Source organism: Numida meleagris, chromosome 3 (assembly GCF_002078875.1).
Source record: "Numida meleagris isolate 19003 breed g44 Domestic line chromosome 3, NumMel1.0, whole genome shotgun sequence".
In the NCBI taxonomy this organism is placed as follows: Eukaryota; Metazoa; Chordata; class Aves; order Galliformes; family Numididae; genus Numida; species Numida meleagris.
In genome coordinates this window covers 4,173,341-4,197,421 of record NC_034411.1, presented here as the reverse complement: position 1 = coordinate 4,197,421, position 24,081 = coordinate 4,173,341, and the positions used below count along the sequence as shown (strand labels likewise).

General features: G+C 41.6%; 1 protein-coding gene across 7 annotated transcripts in view; it reads right to left on the bottom strand.

The window, feature by feature from the left end:
• The window catches only part of RIN2 (Ras and Rab interactor 2), a 37,600-nt gene extending 30,964 nt beyond the window's left edge, over nt 1–6,636 (bottom strand). For 3 of the 7 annotated variants that reach the window (XR_002436629.1, XM_021390635.1, XM_021390641.1), the window contains exons 1-4: nt 6,544–6,636; nt 5,779–5,889; nt 3,099–3,213; nt 192–377 (exon numbers count right to left, since the gene is read on the bottom strand). Coding sequence is in view for 4 of the 7 variants with exons in the window: in XM_021390635.1 (XP_021246310.1) it covers nt 192–284 (93 nt within the window). In the remaining 3 variants the exon portion in view is untranslated. The remainder of the gene's footprint in view (nt 1–191; nt 378–3,098; nt 3,214–5,778; nt 5,890–6,543) is intronic. The other 4 variants (XM_021390640.1, XM_021390636.1, XM_021390638.1 and 1 more) reach the window with 4 other exon arrangements.

Genomic DNA, 24,081 nt, shown 5'->3' with positions numbered 1-24,081 from the left:
CAGATGAAGCAAACCCAGCTTTCCAATCCAGCTAAAACAGCCTTAGTCTCATCACCTAGAAGACCCAGGAGTTCCAGCCACACGAGGCAGCTCCATACAGCAGCATTTTCAAAGACTTCTCATTATTAAGCAAAACCTCAGAAATTCACAACCTTTTTCACTGTACAGCTTTAGTCCTATTAATCTTTTACCTGCTGCCTCTCAAGCAGCCTGAGTGGCTGCAGTGAGATGTGAGCCATGCCCTCCTGCCCATGAGGAGCAGCAGCCAGAGGAACCTGCACCATGCTGACACGTCAGGCTTCACCACAGCGTTCAGCTTCATCCACAAATTCAGTTCAGTAGTAACTTAATTCAAAATGGAGAAGCAGAATAGAAGTCTAAAGAGACAGAAGAAATACGTTTCTCTTCCAAGCTATGATTAATAGAAGAATCAGCTCTACAAGGTCTAAATCTTTCAGGAACAATCTGTTGCACTCCTGTTGCAGTAATCACTCTGCAAGGGACCTTAAAGTGCACCCAGTTCCAACTTGGAAGGGACCTCAAAGCCCCCCCAGACCAACCGCTGCTGCAGGCTGGCTGCCCCCCACCAGCTCAGGCTGCCCAGGCCCCATCCAACCCGGCCTTGGGCACCTCCAGGGATAAGGCTCAGCTCCCTGGGCAGCAGTGCCAGGTTCTCACTGCCCTCTGGAGTGAAGCATTTCTTCCTGACATCAAGCCTAATATCACCACCTTTAGTTTAAAACCATTCCCCCTTGTCCTATCACTTTCTAATTGAGTAAAAAGTTGGTCCTCCTCCTGATTATAATCTCCCTTCAAGTACGGGAAGGCCGCAATGAGGTCTCCCTGGAGCCTTCTCTTCTCCAGGCTGAACAAGCCCAGCTGCCTCAGCCTTTCTTCAGAGGAGAGGTGCTCCAGCCCTCTGAGCATCTTCGTGGCCCTCCTCTGGGCCCACTCCAGCAGCTCCACATCCTTCTTGTGCTTGTGTTCTTGCAATTGACACATAGTGATACATCAGCACCTGACAACTTACTTCCTATCAAATATCACAAGGTGAATGAACACGACTTAATTTCTCGTATGATTAGCATTATATAGATGAGCTTTTGCTTCTACAAAACGCAGCAAGGACCCTGTGCGTAACAGCATTAGAACCAACCCTGAGAAAACTTGCAGTTCTGCTACCTTCTTTCTAGTGGAAGGACCAGAACATTTAAACTTTTAAAGCAGATCCCTCCATTCACAAGGAGCGTGATTCCTGTTTTGCTGAAAATAATGGGAAAATTCATCCACTGGCTTCAACAGAATTGAAATCAAGACCAAAGGAGGCAGCTTCCAAAAGAAAACATGACCGAAGAAGGCAGAAATATGTCAGAGCTCTTGTCAGTGTAAACCAACATATGAGGACTGATCCAGAAATAATGCTTCCTATTTCACTATGTTGTCCCACAGCGTCAGAGGCAGATGTTGGTGGGATGGCAGTAGAGGCTGAACCTTCCCACTGATATTCCATTCCATGCTGTTGTTGCTGTATGACAGATGGCAGCAGAGGGGCAGTCTGGCAGAGTGGTGTCTGACATGGAAGTACAGATGAAGCAAAGGTGTGACACTGAATACCTCCATGTAGAAAAGATGGCACCACTGACATTCACTGACACTTGCTAAATGTTAATGGAGACCAACCAGTGGATGTGAGCACAGTGAGGTGTGGGTGATGCGGTTCAGCAGTGGTGACAGTTGTCACCTCCGCTGGTACAGATTTTCAGGAGCACAGCATGCAGGTTCCTGTTCATTGCTGGTGAAAATGCACAGCTAACGGTGGTGACTATGTTCAAAAGCCATGTTTTGTAGCTGAGAATGTGCTCTTATCAAACAGTGTTATTGTGCTCTTTGTGTCTGTTGTAGTTTCCATGGAAATAACTAAAAGGCATTATTTTTGGAGTGACCTATGTGGATGAGACCCAAGCCTTAAATATCTGCCTGCAGCAGATTTCTTCAGAACTTTGAAATAAATACTACCTTTCTATGCTACAGAAAGAAGAGGCTTTTTCTTTTTTTTAAAGCATGATATCAGTTCAGGTGGTAAATTAACAATTAAGCAGAACTAAAAATCAAGAAAAACTTGAATATGACAACTAGCTACTCTGGTGTCTATTTTTTTTTTTCCTTTTTTATTATTGACAAAGCACTGTTCTGTAAACTGAAAAGAAACAGTACCATCACTGTAAACCCAAATAATGACTCAGACCATGAGTTCACATAGTAGCTCAGTAAGATATTCCCTAACCAAACCTATCCTAAACATTAGATTGCCACAAATACCCATGTACTAACTGTTTACGTCCCTAAAATCCATGAATGAAATAATAACATGCAAACATTAAAACCACAATGTTTCCTTTCATGAGGCATCAAGCAGTGCTTATTGTCAGCTGATTCTTTATTCAGCAAGACTGATCCCAGCTTTTAGAATCTGGCAGCAGTGACAATGTAATTTCTATATACAGACCACAAACATAACTCACCACAGCTTTCCAGTGTTCTCTCAGCAGAACAAATACATCTCAATTTTACATCCTCCAGGATGTCTTACAAACAGCAAAAAATCAGAGCACCCTCTGAACTGCTCTCCAACATATTCATTAGAAGCAATGCACTTCCAAGGTGCTACAGTCACCTTTATGAAGCTGCTCTGTCTACACACATTACTGTTGTGCATCTCAGAAAGCACAGGATGACCAGAACAAGAAACAGAGTAGGTCCCTTCTCAGAAGCTCAGCATAGCTACAGGTCATTTTACTCATTTACTTCCTGAAGAATCTCCCAGTTTGAAGAGTTTGTGCCACAGCACAGCAACAAAATTCTCGTTGTCTGTACTGAAGTGTAAATAAGCTTGTAAATAGCATTAATGAAGCTGCTGTCTTTCTTGGAACACATTAAAAGAGTCAACCAAGGCAACCACCGCAGAACGTTTCCAAGCTCTGTGCCTTACAACAGCTAAGGAGCAAAAGGTAAGACCAGTGTTTCTAATCTGAGAAGGGAGCATTGGCTGAAAGCAACAAGGGTCAACATCAGAAGGACAAATGAGCCCTTGCACTTACCTCTTTCCTGCCAGCCTCTCATTTTTCATTTTTCCTGGAGGCCTGTATCCTCTTGGCATGTCATCTTTTACTTCCTGTTTTGCTAAGCAGAGTGCAGCAACCCTCCACAAGCACCCTGTGTAACGAGGTGGCGAAGTGCCAGAGATGAGCTAAAACAGGAATGCTATTTCTGGACTCCTCTGTACCTCTATATACAACTACACATTCTGCTATGTGGCTGCAATTTTGGTTATTTTTTGCACAGTGAGGTATTAAATTCCAAGACCACCAACACTATCACCATCTTATTTTATCTGTATCAACGAAGTTTCAAGTGATACTAGATTTGGGGAGAGAAAAGCTTCAGTGGTGTTAAAACTTCTGATGCCAGTTCAGTTCAGCTTGACAATGTTTTGATGAGAAGGATGAATCAATAAGAAGAATGCTTGTCAGAGATATGTTCTGTTCCCTGCTTTACCACAGACTACCTCTGTGGCCACTGACAAGCTTTTCAGGCCTAGAATTGCCCAGCCTAACTCCACCTCCACTTCTCTTTTACAATTTTGTGTTGCAGCCTTCATCAATTGCAAGTACTATGTATAAAGACTTGGGAGAATTTATGCTATAAACACACAAACTGTCACTCTGTAAAATGGGGAAAGTGTTGTTTTCCTGGTGTACTAACAGCTGAGGGGATGAACAAGAAAATAATAAGAGACTGTTGGAAGATACAGCAATGGGATTTATTTCAGAACCAACTGGAAAATTGAAGTTGGGGGTTTCCCACCAGTTGTTGCCAATGACAAGGTCTTCTAAACACAGACACACAAAGCAAATTCATAGAGTCACAGAATGGTTTGATTTGGAAGGAACCCTTAAGATCATCTAGTTCCAAGCCCCCTGCTGTAAGCAGGGCTGCTTCCCACTAGACCAGGCTGCTCAAAACCCCATCCAGCCCAGACCTGATTAAACTGAGAAATCTGATGTGTCAAGTGTTTTCTTCCTTCACTCATCTCACTGCAGCAGATGTACACATTCTCATAATTTTTACATATACAAGAGGGGAAAAAGGAGAATAAGGCAATACACACACTGGGTATAACACTGCCTGACTGCCTTTCCAACTCCACATCATAGGTTTAGAACAGTGATCAAGTAATTCAAGTTTCCAGGGATGATGAGAGGCCTGAAAAGGTAGCTCTGGGGCAGCTTTTATTCTTGTTGCTGTTCAGGCCATTGCCTTACCAGGCTGTCTTCAGGAAAATTTAGTCCAGTTTCTCAACTGACACTGTTCATCACGGCCTTTCAGCAGTCCGGGACTTTTAAATTAATCTGGTATACTGCTTTCCCAACATTTTGAGTAGCCACACACACTGTGAACAGGAGGTACCCAAAACAGCTATCCCAGCATCTATTTTCTAACCCAGTTACTTACATGAGGAGGTATCAGTGCACCACAGAAAATTATTTTGGGATTTGCTTACAGTCCTACTGACATCAGTATTCCTTCAGCACATGCTTAAGTGACAATCTAGAAACATTCCTCCTAGCTGAGACCATTTCTTGCTATGATTTGGAAACACAACCGCTCACTGAAAAATCACTCAGCAAAACTGAGAAGCAGCTCCTGCCCCCAGATGACTCCTGATTCTTGCTGACTGCACAGAACTGAGTGAGCCAAAGAGGAAAACACACTGTTGCTGCAGTGTTTCTCATTGGTGACCTAAGGCTTGGCCTGGTAAGGCTGTCTTAAGGTGAGGAAAACATGGGTCAACCAAAACAAACGCTTTGATGCATATGCATCACCACAACAGGTCTATGAAGGTGCTAACATAGCAGTGGTTCTGCACAGTGCACTGGTGATCACTACGACAATTTGTGCTGAGGGTACTGGCCACGACAATTACGTGGTTCTCCTGTTCCTGTAGCGCATTGCCAATTTTATCCTATTTGCTAGAGCTGTCCCCAACCATTAGTTTGATTCAAGTAGCAAAAGAAAGGCGCCTCTGTCTCAGAGGAACACAGGGAATGGAAACAGCAACACTTGAAAGGGAGAGAAACAACCTGCGAGGAGAGCACCAGGCACTGGGAGCAAGAGGCAGTGAAACCTAAGAACAACGAGTGATACGGCAGCCGCTTGCTGCTACTTAAAGCTTCGGCTGTTCATCACATTTGCTGAAATACTAAAAGGAAAGAAGTATGCCTTAACGTAGGCTGAGATGATAGCTCACATTTGCATCTTTCCAAGGAAACTACAAGCAGGCAACACACATTCTACAGAGAACAGAGACTAGTGAATTCAGTGCTCAGGAGCACCTGTAGCTTTCTGATAGAGCCAAAAGCCAACACCTTTGGTCAGTACGGCAGCCAATGTGACCCTGGCATAACACAAACAGGAAAATTTTAGCACAGAACACACAAGATCAAATGTGTTGGATTTAACTCTGATCCCAAGCCAGTCTGTGTGAACCATTACTCTTTTCCTCATGTCAAAAAACATGCATGTTTTCCTAGCTAGCAATAGGACACTGCAGATTGGTAGGCCAACTTGCTTCCAATATACTGCACTGTTTGGACAGCATCCTCCCTCACCTGCTCTCTGGGAGTACACTGTGTTCAGCTGAACCCACACAATGCACATGAAAGTTTTGTTAACTACACTGCAGATCAACTAATTCTTTTTTCTGAAAGGAAGTCTTACCTATAGCCTTCTCTGCAACCAACTCCTGCATCGCCACCAGACCTCCCATATCATATATAAATAACATAGTTTCTCATGGAGTGCTCAAGGTCCCATTTTCCAGCACTTCAGCTTTAAAAAAACAAAACAGCAACAACCAGAAAACACATTGAGAATGCAAAGGTTGCATTTTTGAGAATGTTCAGACTATACACAAGGAGCCTCCCCAGTTTTTCTTAAAACCAAATAGTCTGTGAAATGAAACTAATTTTTAATCCAATAAGGGAGATCAAACTACACGCATGTAGCTTACAAAAGCTCTAATAATTTTAGGCTTGAGTATAATAAAGCTTAAGTTCTCAGTATTGATAACAAAGAATGCAAGCTATTTTACACCAAATATTCAATTCAGCGTACAGGAAAACAACACACACATGAAATAACTGGGTGGTACTCTAACCACAAACAATACCTGTAAGAAGAGATCCTCAGTGAAATGCTTCCTGTTTTACAGAAAAGGCTTGCTACGTATCACAGACTGTACTGCACAATCTGCAGTACTAGTTTCACATAAAGCCACATGCTTTACATTGGTCTCTTAAGTTAAAAATCTCAGATAAGTGAAGAATAACGTAAACTAAGGAAAGTTTTGCCAGGAAAAGTTTGTTTTTATTTTATTGATTAAAGAGACTAAGACATTTTACTGCAACCTAGAAAATAAGCAACCTTATTGCTTCCAACCAAATGCATCTCCTCCTCCTAGAATAAATTCAATATCCTGTTTACCTTAAAGAAACTTCCTCTTTTGTCCCGGCAATGAGCTTTCATCGTCGAAGACGACATCGTCCCTGGGAAGACTCCAGTGAATGCCTTGAACTCCTAGAAGTAGAGACATTTTCAATGGTTAGTCCAGTCTGAAGGAAATTCCTTCCTAAGCCACAGAAAGGATCACAGCAAACCTTCTGCCAAAACCGCTTCGGTCAACAACAGTGCCAGGGCCCTATCAGAGCCCTTATATAGCCTTTTCGTCTCTTATAGTTCCATGAATTGCTTCAAAAAGACAGAACTATTTGAAGCTTCATGTTTCTGTCTCTTCACAGCTGATCTTGTAGTTCTGAATGGACTGTAACGTGCTCATTAAAAAAGAATGCTAAAACATAATGATTGCTTTGTTTGCTTGCTTGACCTCAGCCTGAAGCACAAACAGAACAAGATATTAGATTTGAATACAATCCACTCTCAAGTACTGAAGTATCAGTAGAGCTGGAAAGGAAAAAAAAATCACCTAAACGAGAGAAAACGCATTATCATAAGTTAGAAAAATACCCCCCCCCCAAAACCCTGCTTGCAGTTATTAATATGTAATTAAATCTTCTGGGAGTTATGCCCAAAAGAGAACCTGAAGGCGCAGTTAGGAATAAGCTGCTTTTCCATCATCAGGTTAACTGAATGGTTTCATATCCTGAAAAATATTGTAATACGTAACCAGACCATACACACACAGTGAGAAATGTCAGGATAACCTCTAATCAGCTTGGAGAGTTTCTCTCAAATCACAACCAGTTCACGCTAGTAACTCATAAACAAAACTTTCCAATAAAAGAGGAGACAAGTTCCATGTCTAAGAAATCTTTCTACAATTTTCAACAGTGAGCTTATAATGGCATTTAAATAGCCTACTCTCACCTTCACTCACTTTCCAAACTGAAGTTATTCTCTCAATGACAACACCAAAATCAACTCCACAGGGAGGAGGGTGAGGGGCAGATTTCAAAAAAGCTATATTATCACAGAATCACAGTGGTTGGAAGCGACCTCAAGAGATCATCGAGTCCAAACCCCCTGCTAAAGAAGATACCCTCCAATATGTCACACAGTTAGGCGTCCGGATGGTCTTGAATATCCCCATAGAAGGAGACTCCACCACCTCTCTGGGCAGCCTGTTCCAGTGCCCTGGCACCCTCACTGTAAAGATGTTCCTCTGCAAAATAGTATGGAATTTCCCATGTTCAAGTTATAGGACATTATTCCTTGTCCTATCGCTATACGTCACCGAGAAGAGCCTGGCCTCATCCATTTGCTCATCCATTACAAGCAAGATCATGTAGTTGTATTTGCAAATCTATTCTCAATCATTAGTCAACTCCCATTTGCAAGAAATTACCCCTTCGCTAGAATTTTTTTTTTTTCAAGTTTAACCACAAGAATGTCAACATGTAATTCTATTACAAAAAAAAAACAACACACTGAGACTTCTGCATTCCTCTCATTTCAAAACAATTTTTTTTTAAGTTTCCACACTCAAACATATAGAAGAATACAAGCATACAAACTCAACATTCTCCCTTCAAAGAACGGTATGCCTCTTGGTCAGAAGAAAGGAGGCCTCAGACAAGATTGCTGCTGATTTTGCTTATGAGAGGTTTTGAGCCTCTGTGCTTTTCAACTGATGTTACTTAAGCTATGTTATTACCATCTGTACAATTGTAACTGTGAGCCTCAGCCAAGCTCAAGGCCTTGCTTATCTCACCTCTCTATAGGGCTGGTGAATTAATCCATGCTAGAAATTGACACTACGGTCAGATAAGTTGACGTGCCCCTCAAGTACAGAAGGGACAAGCTGCAAAGATGCTTAGCCTAAGCTCAATGACAACAATTTTGCCAGAGAATAGCCTCACAAACCAGAAGTTAGACTGGGTTAAACCCACATGATGGCATAAGACAGGGCTCTCTTTCACTGCAGCAAAACAAAACAGAAAGCGCACACAATAACACAGCATCATATTAACTCTCCCAACTAGTCAGATAACCACAGCCATTCTCTCAACAGTTTCAGCTCTTCTACAGGCACCAGAGAAAATGACAGAAGGAAGTTTCCAAAGAAGTTACTCAGACACCTTGAGAAAACTGCTGACCATATTGTTTCAGTTGATGTGGCTCCCATAGAGCAGCAGGTACACAGCATTGTACCACTCATTGTTCTGGTTGCAGCATCATCTCAAAATTACTTAGGGTAACCTAAATTTCCATTCAGGTTTGGGTGTTTTTCAGTATTTTTGATCAGAATCAGCAGTGTGGAAGACTTTGTTTTTTCCTTTAGACCACTCAATGCGTAAATAGGTGTTATAACCCACTGGTAAGGATGGATGGGACAATCCCTCAAAAACGAGGACAGACTCCCTAGCCTTCTCCTACCTCAGATGGCACATCCAAAAATAACTGCAGAAAAGGAAACTTCTTGACAGGAGGCTTCTCTACACAGCCTTCTGCTTCTCACATCTCTGCAGATCCAGAACAGGACAACACAACACTGCCCTGAAGTTGTCTTCATTGGGCTCAGACACTATAAGGAGAAATCTTGCTGCAATGAGAAAGCCGGGTGAAGCAATAAGGCAGAGCACGTCTGCTTCAGTACGTGCCTGAGACAAGCATTTTCTCTTCCTATGTCTTAAAAGTGGAAGCAGAGTCTAAATAGATTTCCTTAGCCACTGCCTCAGTGAGCACTCAGAAACCCATCTGAAAATGTCATCAAGCCACAGAAGCCACATCACAGTATGATTTATATGACCTTTAGGCTAGCAGTCTGGAAGGCAGCATTTACTGCATTTGTTTAAGCTGTCGGTGCTGCACCCACTGAGCAATCCCTGCTGCTTCTCACTCCCAAGGGCAGCAGGTGCTGGCCCCAAGGCCTGCCTGCTCCCTCACCACGGGGCACGGCCTTCCAGCAGCTAATTCAGGACAAAGCTCGCGTGTACCAACAATGAGACAGGGCAGGGGAATGGAATGACTTGTCTGCTTGGCTAATTCCTTGGAAATACAATGTTATAAACAACATCTCTCTGGGAATGCTGATGCCCACACAAGCTATACGAGCCTTTCATCTTTCTTCTTCCATGTCCTTCTCCTCCTGCTTTTCACTTACATGTGAATGCCAGAGCACCATTCGGGCGCCTGAATGCAATTGAGCCTTCTGACTTGTCCAAACAGCTCCTACTTTGCTCCCTCACAGGCAATTTTATTTGGTGTTTTATCCATGGTTACATTTAACCTCCCTAGCTCTTATTTCCACTCCGGATCCTTCCCTCCTTTCAGCTAGTCTGCTGCCCAGACATTGCTCACGGTTTAATTCTCTCATCTTAATCTTGTTTTTCCAAGACAACATATTCTATTTTCTTTAGCTAAAAGTCACATTTTACTCACAATAAAAATAAAAAAAAGCAAGGGAATATATTTTATAAACACTCTTAAATCTCACTTTGGTGACCTGTTATGTTCCTAAAAAGTAAGCTTTCATCAACAAGATATCTTAAAAAAAAAATACCACTTTTACAATTATTTTGGCACCATTTCAAATGAGTGTTGTCCCAGTCATATTTAAGAAGCTACATATCCTTGTTATTTTATATTTAACAAGCCTGGTCATCTCCTCTCTTCAGGCTCCCAAGTGGCCTTTTGAAGGCACTGCAGCCAGGCATTTGCTTTCTCTCAGCGTGTCATATGCATCTATCACTCTTCATGGCTGCAGTCTAGGAACTGCCTACTGCGACCCCAAAGACATTAGCACCAAGAGGGAGCAAAAAAAAAAAAAAAGCACTGTAATACATTATTTAAGAGGCAGGGCTTTTTTTTTTCCCCACCTTTCTTGAATGATTTTCACTAGGAAGCAACACAAATACCATCACTTAGTTCACAAAAATCTCAAATGAAATGTTTAGAAGTAGGCTGTAATGACCCAATTGCTCCAACCAAAGTCAGTGACAGCAATCTCCGTGGACCAAATTGATGCTTCTGAAATACCTTCCCTAAATTCATCAGCAGGAAACACATTCTTGTGCTTTGAATGCAAACCTTCCTAATGAAAACTGGCTGCCCTCACTCATTCTGTTTGTAAAGACTACGCAACCATTGGGCACAGAAAACTGGCAATGGTCAGTGCAAGAAGAATAACACTCTTTTATAGCTGTCAGTGTAGTCCCTATGTTTTCCACTTCCAGAGACTGAAATATCAACCTACCTACTATCTCACAACAGAAACACTAGAAACAAGAAGCTAGGTATGGCCTACTACATAAGCACTTGACAGCCTACAGTAAACTACCGTAGCAATCAAATTATAATAGGAATTTACAAATATACAGTATTAAAAAAAAAAAATGAGAAAGTAAGACAGTCACAATTTCAGCAAAGCCATTTTCTGAGTTAAAAGATTCACACATATACACATATGTGAATCTTTTATCTGTCTATAAAAATGTGGAAGAATATTTCTAAATCACAATCCTATGCCTGAGAATACAGTAAGAGAGATCCGCAGAACCTCAGCTGGCCACCAAATATAAGCATCCTCGTGCGCTTTGCTTTCCTGTTCTAACGCATTTGTGCTTCCCCACGGAGAGAGCTGCATTCATCTACAACCCACAAAGCTCTGGTTTGTCTAATTACTCTGACCTTATCTGGCTCTTGGCAAAAATCAACCTTTCCCTTTTGAAAGTATTTCCTTTGAGAAGTTAACTGAAAGCCTACTTCCAAGGACACACAGATATGTCGAGCACAGTATTGCTTTGAAAATCTATCAAATAAGAGCCTCAGTCTAAAAGCTATCGCTGGTGCCAGGATTTTGCAGACCTCTCAACTCAAACATTGCATTGTGTTAGCACAGCTGTATCCACAAGCAAAAAGCGAGGGGGATTATGCAAAAAGGATTCTAACTTCCATCATTCTTCTGACTGCAGAAAGGGTTTTCAGTCATTTCTTCTTTCAGATAGCGCAAGAGCACATTATTTGTGCTCGTATGAAACAAACAGCGCATACAGAGAAAACGACAAGTCAGTATTCACGCAGCGTCACATTTTTCATTTTGTCATTTTAATTAAAGTGGTTTGGAAAAAAAAAACAGAAATAACAAGCATTCCCTGATTAACCTTCTGTTTCTGCCCGTAATGAACATAAAAATAATAGACATTCACCATACACGTAGGCAGAAGGGCTGTGAGTGACCTCTTGCAGCACTTTTCAGGAAGCAATACCCTGTGAGAAACCAAAGAGGAAGCAGAAGTACACAACGCTCCCATCACTGGTGAATGATGCTGACAGCTCCACTGACCTGCATCTCAAAATGCGCTTTGCAAAATTCCAAGTACAACACCTCCAATGAATATCCCCATCTTGACTGAAGTTGTATGCCTTAATAGATTCTAAGGAAGTTACAACTCTTCCCTTGAAGAAAGAAAAAGAATACATGAAGTAGTTGTAGGAAAGAAGCAGAATTAAATGATCTGCAAATATTTTAATCTGTGAAATAAGGTTCATTCACATCACAACTGCTGACCTATCAGTTTATGTTTGCTACAGTTGCCCCATCACACACTTTATTCTTAAGTTTATTTTCTTGATATGGGTAGAACAAAGCACTGTATATCCCAACAGCAATAATTGTTCCTCTCGGGCAACTAACAGTACAGGGCAATTGCATTCCAGAAAAAAAGCTTTCTCGGCAGAGCTGCCTTGTCTTTTGCTCTGTTTTGTTCAAGATCCATACCAGGACAGTCACTCAGATAGTTTACACACAAAACAAGAATGACAGAAAAGCAGCCAAGTCACGGACTTCACTATGGTTCTGTCTCACTATGCTATAAGCCAGTAAGTATCAGCAACTGTTTAAGGAATTCCTGTTTGGACAGACTTGGATATGCAGGGGCTGTCAGCCAGTCCACACATCAGGGCCTGTTAAATTGTTATAACCCGAAATGGAAACAGTCACCGCCAAATTTATAAACCGATCTTTCTACATCTGGTTTCAGCTAGTCATCACTCCTGCCCCAACCAAGTTTTTTTGCCTGCAGGATTATTTTTTCCCTTTGATTCAAGACCCTGCTCGTTGGCAGTCTTTTAAGATACTACAGAATAAAGAGGAATGACTTTGAACTTGTTTCAGCACAGCACTCTCAGGAGAGGGCTCATGTCCCATTAGATTTTGGACAGATCCACTGTCTCACAGCTGTCTGCCCACTTAGCTACACTGAAGTCAAAAGCACAAAGGAGAGCACCTGAAAACTCCATTGGAAAAGCACTCGGGCTTTGATCTGACTGCTCCCACTGAAACACTGTATCACTCTTTCCAATAGGAGCACACAGTTAGGCAAACACCAAATGCCTCAGCAAAGCCAACCCTTCAGCTTTGCCGAACACGGCTATCAAGAGGATTGTGTTTGCTGGTAGTGCTTTCTGCATCCCATCCAAACGGTTTCCTCACCCTTCTCTCTTCCAGCAGACAACCTCTTCCTGCTTGCTCCCATGGCATACTTTCCACATTACTGAAAAGGAATAAAAACCAAAGTCATTTCCTTTGGCACGGCACTTAGCAGTGAAGGATACTACCATGCCTCTTATAAAAGAATGATTGTATCATGATACGTTTGTGTCTTGTTTTGCTTGTAGACATGGCAGAGAAATACATTTAAAGATTGGCTTAGGTTTGGGTAACCTTTCAGAAGGTTCACAGTCATCCCAAATTCCCTGGCCTATCTTAGAAAACTAGAATTTCTTGCAGTATATCAGTAATTTCCATGTTATTCCTGCCAGAAGTAGGAAATAGTAAAAGTGAAAAACATTCAGAAATATGTTTTCAAACCTTTAGGCAAGGGCTGCTCCAAAAGTAATGCCTCCTATTTCACGATGTTGGCCCACGATGTCAGAGGCGGATGTTGGTGGTACAGCAGCAAAGGCTGAACCTTCCCACCAGCATCCCGTTACATCCTGCTGTCGTGTGACAGATGGCAGCAGAGACACAGCCTGACAAAATAATGACTGACATGGGAGCACGTATGAGGCAAAGGTGCGTCACTGAATTCCTCCACGCGGAAAAAATGGCACCACTGACGTTCATCAACACTTGCTGAATGTTTACGGAGAGCAAACAGTGGATGTGAGCACTGTGAGGTGAGGGAGGCATGTTTCAGCAGCAATGACAATAGGTCACCTCCACTGGCACATATATTTGTATCTTTTTTTAAAAGCATGACATGCAGGCTCTTGTTTATCTCTATTGAGAAAGCATAGTTAGTGGTGCTTTGTAGCTGAGAATTTGTTCTATCAATTAGTATTATCATGCTGTTTGTATCTGTTGTCATTTCCGTGGAAATAAATAGGAGGTGTTATTTTCAGAGCAATCTACGTAGAAATGTTTAACATTGAGCTGCAGTTACTGGAGGAAGCAAGAAGAGGTAATGGCTTGGATTACTGATGGAGGGTAATTGATTGTCTCCTGTTGTGCTCCCTGAGCGCAGATTCTTTCTGCTTCTTCCTTTGCCGTTACTAAAAGTACACTTCTAAACCATTCCAGTCTGAATCCTGAGTTCTAATAATAGTTTCCATCACCTTAACTACCTTATCTGGGTCCTTCCTGCATGCTCCTGCCAATTCTTTCCATGACCACAAATCTGTCTCTGAAAACAGCACTTCCACTGTTACTGAACTATTGGGTCCTACCGCCCGCCTCCTGCTATGGAACTCCAATCATCTCTCTCTCTTGCCACAAACTCAAAATCTATCTCATCCATGCTTGGTCTCCTCTGCCCCAAATTTGAACCGACTTCACTCCTCTGTATCTCTCTTCCTCTGCCTGATACTTGATGCATGGTTAACCTATGCTGAAGGGTGAGGTTTCTGATTATCCTTTTTTAGCAACACCAATGTAAGATCTTTTGGTACAAGTTCACAGTATTTTTGCAGTACTGTATGATGTCTCACTTCCAAACAAATCAACATACAGCAGATCATCCCCTTTTCTCTCTCCAAAGCAACATTAATTGTTTTAAAATATACAATGACCAGTGGCGACTACAGTATACCACCATCCATTGGTGCATGGATCCCCCTCTACCTCCCTCCAACATTTCAGCAAGCAACTCAGAGATGACCTCCCTGGCTTCCCCCCTCTCCCTCAGGAAGGCTTCCTGCCCATTAGAAAATTAATATAATACACACAGGACACACAAAAAGACAGTGACTTAACACAGACTGACAACTATAACCAGACAAGATGCTGTGGACTCAAACCCTTCAGTCTTCTCCCATAATGGTTGCTAAGGAGGAACTCAAACTCCCCTCCTTCCTGCACATTACCCATGTGCTTCTGCTGCACTCCGGGTGACTGCTTTAGAATGAACAACCCCAGCTGTTCAGTACCAACTTATCAAACAATTTATCAGTTGTGCAGAAACAGCTCGCAAACATGATGGACAAACCACAGGTCAGAAACCAACACAGATCTATCCAAGTCAACTGGGATTTTACACTTCTCAGTTTTGCCACAGAGATATTCTTGCAACTCCTCTTTTGTTATAAGCTTAGGCAGATATCCAGGGAGTTTAACGCCTGGCAACAAAACAACATTGATGGCAACTAGGTACTATAGGAATTAGTCCAATTTTCAGGCCTTTTTTCCTGGACTCCCAAGACATACAACGGCCACCAATGGTTACAATATTCAGTTAATTTCTTCTTGGTGTAAATGACATAACAAACAGCCCAGTGGTGTCACCCATTCTTTTAATTAACAAAGAGCACTTACGTCTCACCGCACCAGGATCCTTATGCCAGCTCACTGGAGTTCACGCTGGACCACCTCCCAGCCATTCTGGCCTTTCAGCTGAGGACAAACCTCTAAAGATATCTCTTCAGTCTAACCCAGCGAGGGTTCCATCTTGTTCTATGGCAGACTCCAAGAAGCCACCCTGGGGCTTCTCAGGAAAGCAGGGCATCCCCGCCTCTCCTTCTCAGAATGCCTCTTTACGTCAGAACCTACTCAGGCTCTCACAGGTCAGAGGGTTATAGGATTTTCTTCCAAAAATACCTCGTTGCCAGCAAGAGAATCCTCAACCTCACTGAGCCCAAGAGAAGCCATCCAGCACGCCCTGCTGTAGTCACCAGAAACTGTCACTGAAAACCACAAGAAAAAAATAATTCTTCACATGAACACAGCATTAAAAGCAGGTACTCTGCTTATTGCAGCACTGGATGCATTTCTTCCAGCAAGAAAGATGGAAGCTCATGCCTGACCTTCTGCTGGTTTAACGAGCTTCAACACTTCAACTTACAGAAGCATTTTCACGAGTCAGGAGTAAGTGGTTAGATACTCTCTTTCTGGTATTACTAGGCAGCAGTACCTACTACAGAATCTTTTTTTTTTTTTTTTTTTTTACAATTTGCTTTTTTGCACTTATATATACACATCAGAATTAGCATTTCATTATATTTCAGCCCCATGGAAGGAAGGTGATCCCTTCACCCGCATTTTTAAGGGCTTGCCAAAATGGACACCAACATTCTTAGAACTGCTACACGATATTTGTCCTAGAACTACAGATTTTTAGGGCTATTCAATTGCCAGCATTTTCCACTGTCACCATTCTGCAACTGTAATACACAGGAAAAGCAATCTCACAGCACCATTAGGTAAGAGTTCAGACTTGAGCTTGCACCCATGCTACGGAAAGAGGGTTCTTACACAGAATGGATCATTACCTAATGGTTGCTGTATACATGTGTGAAGCAGTGATAAATTCACTACCAACCATCAGAAGATGCTTCGTAGTTTATTGTTTATTTACTAGATAGGCCAATCCTACACTATTACCTGAGTCTGACAACAGAAGCACAACTTCTCCATATTGTCAAGTGCACAAAATCACACTTGAAACAGTTTGTATTCCAGTGAAAAGTAACAAAATGTGGTTTCTTTCAATCGTAATGTAATAGCTTTTCATAGCTGCATTTGTGTCATTGATCTGCTTGATAGATTTTTTTTTTTGTTAAGAAAATAAGCGTTTTGCAATTGCAAGCAACTTTTTTGTTTTCCTATCTGGAAATAGCTTGTAAAGATTTTTCTTTATTTATCTGTGTAGTTAAAAGAAGCAAACTTTTTTGAGAGGTACCTAATGCCTAAGAAGCTACATGAAATCACAGAACCATTAAAGTTGGAAAAGACCACTAAGATCATCCAATCCAAACATCAACCCATCACCACCATGCCCAGTAAACCATGTTCCTCAGTATCTTAGAAGAATCAGTGGAAAAATTTTCCCTCGGTGTCCACAAACATTGGAATGAGGTCGAGTACAAAGTGCACTTAGTACATGAGAAGAACCAACACGAAACCCACCCATCACTGAGCATATCTGTTATTCTAAAGTCTACCTAAAAGCTTGTACTGTTCACCCTGAGACTGCTGAATACAAATGCCCAAAGCATATTTTGCTGTGCACCTCAACTCCAGCACAGCATAAAATGTTAAGACAACAACTAGCTGGAGAACAAGCAGCACTCTCTTATTGTGGCGTTGACCTTACATTCATCTTCCGCATGGACTATACAAACTCAAGCTGTATGTAAAGAACCATGCCAACAGTATCAAGGAGCTGCACTACAACACAATCCAAGACAACCACCCACAGCATACTACAAACAGTGCTAAGCTCTACTGTCCTTACGCAACTATGTATTAGTCCGCAAGGTCAGTTACATCATCACTCCAAGAAGTTGTATCAACAAAGACTGACAACCTTCCTTGCTTGAATATTGTCAACCTGACCCGACAGCTGGAGGCCACTTCCAACTTCTTTCGCCCCAACAAGACTTTACAAAGGTGAGTACTCCCTTTCACCACACCCTTTAATACATAAAAAATAATTAAATCAATTATAAAGCCTCATGGTCCAACTTGCTCCCCATGTTTTTTTTTGTTTGTTTGTTTTTTTGCTTTGAGTAGTTGTTGTCCTTTCTGGATTTGGTGGCTGTGTTGTTTTTTTTTTGTTTGTTTTGTTCTTGACATTTTTGGGTTGCTTTTAGTTTTTTGGAGGAAGGGAATGATTTTGTTTCATTTTGGAAAAACCACCAAAAACCACTAAAAATAAATAAGCAGAGAAAAACAGTTTATATTTCTAAAGGTTCACGCGTCTTCCTTCTACAACCTATTTTTACTTCTTATCATGCAGAAATTATTACCTTTATATTAGAAAGCATGAAATCAAGAAGTACCCTCTCAGCTTAAATGATCAATAAACAAGTTTGTTAGCTTTGCATTTATCAACAAATGACAAACATCTAAGGGTAAAAGTGAGAAAACATTTTCAGGTACAGAAGACTAAACTCTTAATGAACAAAATGGATGCACTTTTGGAGCTACACATCAGCAAGGTCAAGAAAAATTTGGAGGTCTATTGTCTATTAGGACAACGTTGCTGAAAAAGCTACAACTACTTAGCTACCCACTCCTGGAAAACATATACAAAAATGTGAGATATTCACATATCACCATCTGTGTTCAGGGTGAGCTAGTGCAAATCTGCAGAAATCCTTAGGTCTTAGAAGGACCAGTTTTCACCATGCCTGTTGAAGAATGCAAAGCTTCAGCAATACCGAATTGAGCCAAATCAACCAAAGCAACTGACTTGAGCTATGCTATTGTGGATTTCATTTTTGATTCAAGAGCAATTGTGCATCACTGGCTAGCATTCCACTATACCTGTGCACCACAGACATTACTGTCTTTATGCACTTAGCACTCTTTACTGATTTTTGCAGAACGCTGTGGACTGCTGTTACCAATTCTTCTAGCATAACCAGAGCACACACAATCCACTAAGTTGAGAACTAAGGACACAATTTATCAATGAATTAAAATGTTTTCCCAGAAAAAAAAACATTAGAATAGCACTGAATGTTTTGATTTCACCTAGCACACGAAGAAAACTATAAGAAAGTCTTTTATTCCATTAAACAAAACTCATTGTTCTCTGTACAAAGTCCTCCCCGTGTAAACATGGCAGATAGCAAAATATTTTTGCCTACGCCAGAGCTTTTAATGACCAAAACTAGTTAGGATCCACTGGCAATAAACAGATGAACTACAGTGTAGAAGGTTTGCATCAGTGGTTGTCCTGGCTTTAGGAAGAAATCCAGTGATAAACAGGGTTTTCCCCCTCCCCTGGCCAAGAGACTTCTCACCTTTGGTGCTGTTAAGAAGCAGTGCTGCTGACCTGTATCGTGGAATGAGAAAGTTACTGCCAAGCTTGGAACACTTAGTTTGCTTTGTTTTTTTCTGCTCTGTACAAAGTGAGCCATGTCTATGAATCAGTTCACTGTTGTACAAGCATGCCAACACTGCAAACAGGATAAGCCCTAAAGCGCAGCACTCTCGCTGTTCTTTTAGCTGTGCCATATACAGAAAGGAGACAAAAATGCCTTGACTTGTTTCATAAAGCTACTAGGAGTTTAAAAAAAACACACACAAGAGCCCAGAGAAAATAAACCAGATCTGATCCTTCCAACCCAACTTACTCTGTGATTCTATTATGCTAACTGCTGCATTTGGAAAAATCAGACCGGCTTTCAGTTACACGACCCTTTTTCCAGTACCATAATTGAAGATTTCAAACTAATTATAAAGTAAAACTCCGAACATTTTTCTTTTTCCCCCACCCTAAGGTACATATCAACACAACAGGTAAATGGTTAACTGAAAGACAAATGGGAGACAGGAGCAGGAGAAGAATGTTTGTGAGAGATTTAGCAAGAAGTCCAAAGTGCTTATGTAGGCAGAAAAGACAGACAAATGGCAGATATTCCACAGGCCATAAAGGTGGTGATTGTTTTATGAGAAAGCTTACCCCCAACTTTGACCAATCTATGCTCTGAAATATTCTTAGTCACTTTTTTCCCCCCATACAACTGAACTACTTCTTACATGGGGAACCGGGCTAAGGAAATCACTTAGGAGATTTTTCTTCTTGACAGACAAGGGAGTTTTAGATAACTCAGTATTCAGAATCTACAACTTAGATTCTAAATATACTTTTAACCAATAAAATACAAGAGAAACCAAACATGACATTCTATTCTGATAAATGCTTTATTGTTTCCTCTTTTGTTTTTAACTCGACAGCAAAACAAATTAGATTGAAAACGAAAAGATTATTACACATGCCAATGGAACCCAGGAAACACAGAGCTGAGGGCTGTAGAAATATCTGTCCCAAGCTAACTCCACTCCTCTTCCTTTCTTTGCATATACGCTGTGAGACTGACAATGTTTTCCTCAACAAGTTTCCTGGCTTGGCTTTCAGTCTGCGCAATTTCCAAGTCACGTAACGAAAGGTTATCCTTCCTGCCCTCATGCTGCTCTTTGTGACCCTCTTTCAGAGAACAATTGCTTCACCTAACCTCTCCCTGTTTGTTTTTCCTCTCATAAGCACCATGGGCACTTCCTTCATCTCAATGCTCCTTCCCCTGCCACTTTTGACTTGCAATTCATCAACAGTGCCACAATTACTGCTGGTTCCTAGCCCTCTTTCCTTTATCCATCAGTAGCTCTCACTTCCTATTCTGCTTGACCTGACCAGCCCCAGCATCTCCGACCCCAGCCCCAGCACCCAACTCACCCTCTACTGCAGCTGAACTCCCAGGGATGAAGTTCTATGACTCTGGCAGCTTTCTTCCCTGCATCTCTAAGTTCTCCATTCACCAACACAGCTCTTCTCACTTTTTTTTTTTTTGCCTTCTTTGCTACTCCTTTCTCCCTAACATCTGCATAAGGTTCCCAGAAGGAAAGATGCATTTCACAAGACGTTATCAAAATCCTACATTTTCCAGAAGTTTGAGCAGCCTTCCCTCTTCTTCCAGCAACACACTTGTATTGAAGAAGGTGGTCCAAGATCACAACCCCAACAACTCACCTATCTGCTTCTCTCCTCGAGTGCCTCAAAAGACTGGGACATTCACTCGCCTATATAAAGAGCAAGGAATCTATGCAGCAGCCACCAACTGTCTCTTACAGCAGAGAGAGAGATGTCCAGCCTCTCCCATGCTACCTGGACAAGGAGGAATAAAGGTATATCTTCTCTCTAGATTTTGGGATAAGCAGATTTTACCTTCTCTATCTTGCCTAGTTTTGATCCCCCTTGGTACAGGGAAGATTATCACACCTCAGCTTTGCTTCTGCAGCAACATCAGCACCCACATTAAGAGCTACTTGATTACCTAAGTTGCTCTCTCCCTTCTGGATTTGAGTTCACAGGAACTGCTAGGGGAACTCCTAAAGAAGGAAGTGTGGGTGTTTAATTTTCCACTCTTCACTTGCTTGAGTAAACATTTTGTTTTCTCTCTTCTCTCTCCTGGGACAAAGAGTTTCGAAATAAGTGCTTTAGAAGAAAATAAGCCTCATTCAGCGAAATGAGGTTAGAGTATGAACAAGAGACTGCTCTAAACCAAAACACCATGGTGACCCCACAAGTTTGGGGTTTGCGTTACATATGTGGTTTGGTAAAGCATTTGTTATCATCACATTTTTGTTTTTCTAACCTGGATCAAATGCAATCAAGACCAGAAAATGAAGCACCAGACACATGACAAAGCATCTTCTAGTTTTAATCCCCACTGACACTTGTGCCAAAAGATTCCAGTGACTGCCAGCAACAAATATTGATAATTGCTGTGAATAAGGAGCTGGGGCTAAGCACGCAGGAATATGTTCACTTGCCTTTTTTGTTCTTTACAAATAGAAAAGTAATTTGAATAAGACAGTTAACAGAAATAAATAGTAATTCTCTTTCTGAAGACAGTAAGAAGACTGCTAATGGGTGAAAGTAGTTCCTGAGGTTATGTACCAGTTAGCGTGGCATTATTTTATTGCTTCTGCATCTGGTGCCAGTTATTTTTGTACAACTTCTTTGCACTAATTCTGCACAGTGAAACAACCAAATCTTTACCAAAAAAAGCTTACTAACTGCTCTTAAAATAATCATCATTTCATTTCTCCCAATTCCTCTGTACCTCATCCATCGTGCATTCTCTCCACAAACACAAGCTCACACTTCTGGGGAGCTGTATGTCTCTAGAGTAACTTAACCTGTTGCAGCTGAGCTATCTAACCCTGAAACTTATTTCTTCCCCATTCTGCAATACTTCCAAAACCACAGCACCAAAATGCAAATCCAAGAGAAAGTGAGCATCCTTCTTTTCACTATTTTTCTTTTACAGCTCATGGACCTGAGCTTTTGTGCAAGATCTCTGCTCCCACCGAGTTCTGCATCTCCTCTTACTTGCAAGGTTCTTACTGCATAAAGTGAGTCTGCATGATGTTCAGCAGGAAATTGGTTATCATCTTCCCCCTAAAGACAGGAATCAAGCACACTCCATTACTTTCCCCAAAGCCTGCATACAGGACAACTGGAGCTCCACAGAAAGACCTGGCCAAGGCCAAAATATCCATTTGGTGATGAGTACCCACATCAAGATCAGAAATGCCTAAGCCTGGTGCTAGTTCGCTCTCCCCATCCTCTCCATCACCAGCCCAGAGAGGTGGCTGCATTCAGCTGGGTTCCTAATGCTCCTATTTAGGTTCAAGCAGGAACAAGACGCTTTGCTTCCCTTTGCAGCCTGAAGCATAACAGAGCAGCTGTTGCCAGCTGCTGGCCTGAGCACATTCAGCTCACAGCTCTCTCATTTACTCTTAGCTTAAAGGGTGAGAATCACCTCCCCCCATCCCCCTTTTTCCTTTCAGATAAAAGTTATATTCTGCAGAATATTGCTGCAGTGGTCCATCTTCTCTGGTGAATCTATTGTTCAGCAACAATTAGTGCAAAGAGATCCAGACTGTAACCCATCCTTAAATCCATTACCACACTTGTGAGCAAATCACTTTCCACTCTTTGATCCCATTTCTTCTTCCTTGCTTTGCCAAGCTTACCTGTGCAGTTAGTCTGAACACTCCATCACTGCTTCTTCATGCAGCACCAGACATCCACGTGCTACAAGCACTGCAGAGTTCAGCAGCAATAGTTATTTGTTGGAACCTTGGACGTTCAGTGAACTTTTGACAACTTTTCCTTGTTAATCTCTCCATCAGAAACGCATTCCAAGCCCACAAGCAGCTTCAAGCAGCTGCTACGCTTCTTAGCAGCTTGCCACAGAAAAAGCCTCTCTCCCCCCAGTCTCCTTAAACACGTAAATTCCCAAAGAAACATACCTATCCTTGCACTCACACTTTTCACACCCACACACAAATTACACTGGCACCAACATATCATGCCCAGACCTAGAGTAGTTTAATTTGCCATTTCATGACCACCAAGGCTGGAGCCTGAAGACTACCCCTGGAAACAGTAACTTTGCCAGTTTCCAACAACCCATTATATTTATCTGTAGCCTCGGGAGGTTCAGCATTTAAAAAAAATAAGTTAATTAAAATCATAATTTATGTGCAATTAGCCCATACATTTACAACACAGACCCATGGATTCTCAGCATGCCAAAGTGGCGCTGACTCCAGTACAGATATTTTAAGGGTAGTTAAGGGTAACCCTTTACCCAACAGAGGAAGGTTTAAGGTCTTACTGGGGTTAATGACTTTTTGAAAAGCAGGGAAGAGATGCTGGTCTGGCAATGGGTTTAAGGAGCCAAGCAAATGATCATATTGCCTCCAATTAAAAGCTGGTATACTTGAAACAAAGCTTTCAACTGATAACCAGTGGTCTACTGCAGCCAGCAGACAACATATGAGTAGAAGCAAAGAGTTCCATCAAACAACCAAGAAGTCACTCTAAAGGCAGGAATAGCTGTTAGTTCAGGATAAGCACCTAGTCAAGGACATTACTGATTCCTGTACAAATATCCATTTTTTTCTTCTTAACAGAACTCTTGAGAAAAATATTGGTAGGAGATGACTTGTGACGTATCAGTATCCCAGGAAGCTTCTTTCTACAGTTAAATACATTACATCTGATGTTCAGCTTAAAGTTCAGTTAAAAAACAAAAAACAAAACACAAGACACAAAGCACATAAAGTCACACACACACCTCTTTCAATGGTGTTCAAGTTCAAGCTGGAGAGATTGGTAGTAATCACACTTCCAAAACTTGTGCAGCACTTCTGACTAGCAGACAGTGCAGTGGAAATACGAAGCCGTAGATGACCAGAGCAGAACCAACTGAACAGCATTGTATGCTCTACTAAAAAACATAATTCTTACTCAAAAACCCTTTGCTGAGTTCAATTAGTATGTAGATAGTAAAGCAGAGGAACAGGCACAGGTGATCTTCGAAATCAAGCTTACTGACTGATAACTGTAGACCATTCTACGCTTAGAAATAAAAAGAAGTTTAAACAGCATGGAGAATTTAACAGGCCTGCATGGTTTGTTCTCTGGAGGTACTCCCACAAAATTCACTCCCAAAACCCAATCAAGTTTGTCCTGAACTCAGAAACCACTTGACCAGAGGACTACTTATCTCTTTCCTAAATGACAGCCTCCAGGAAAACAGCTCGTG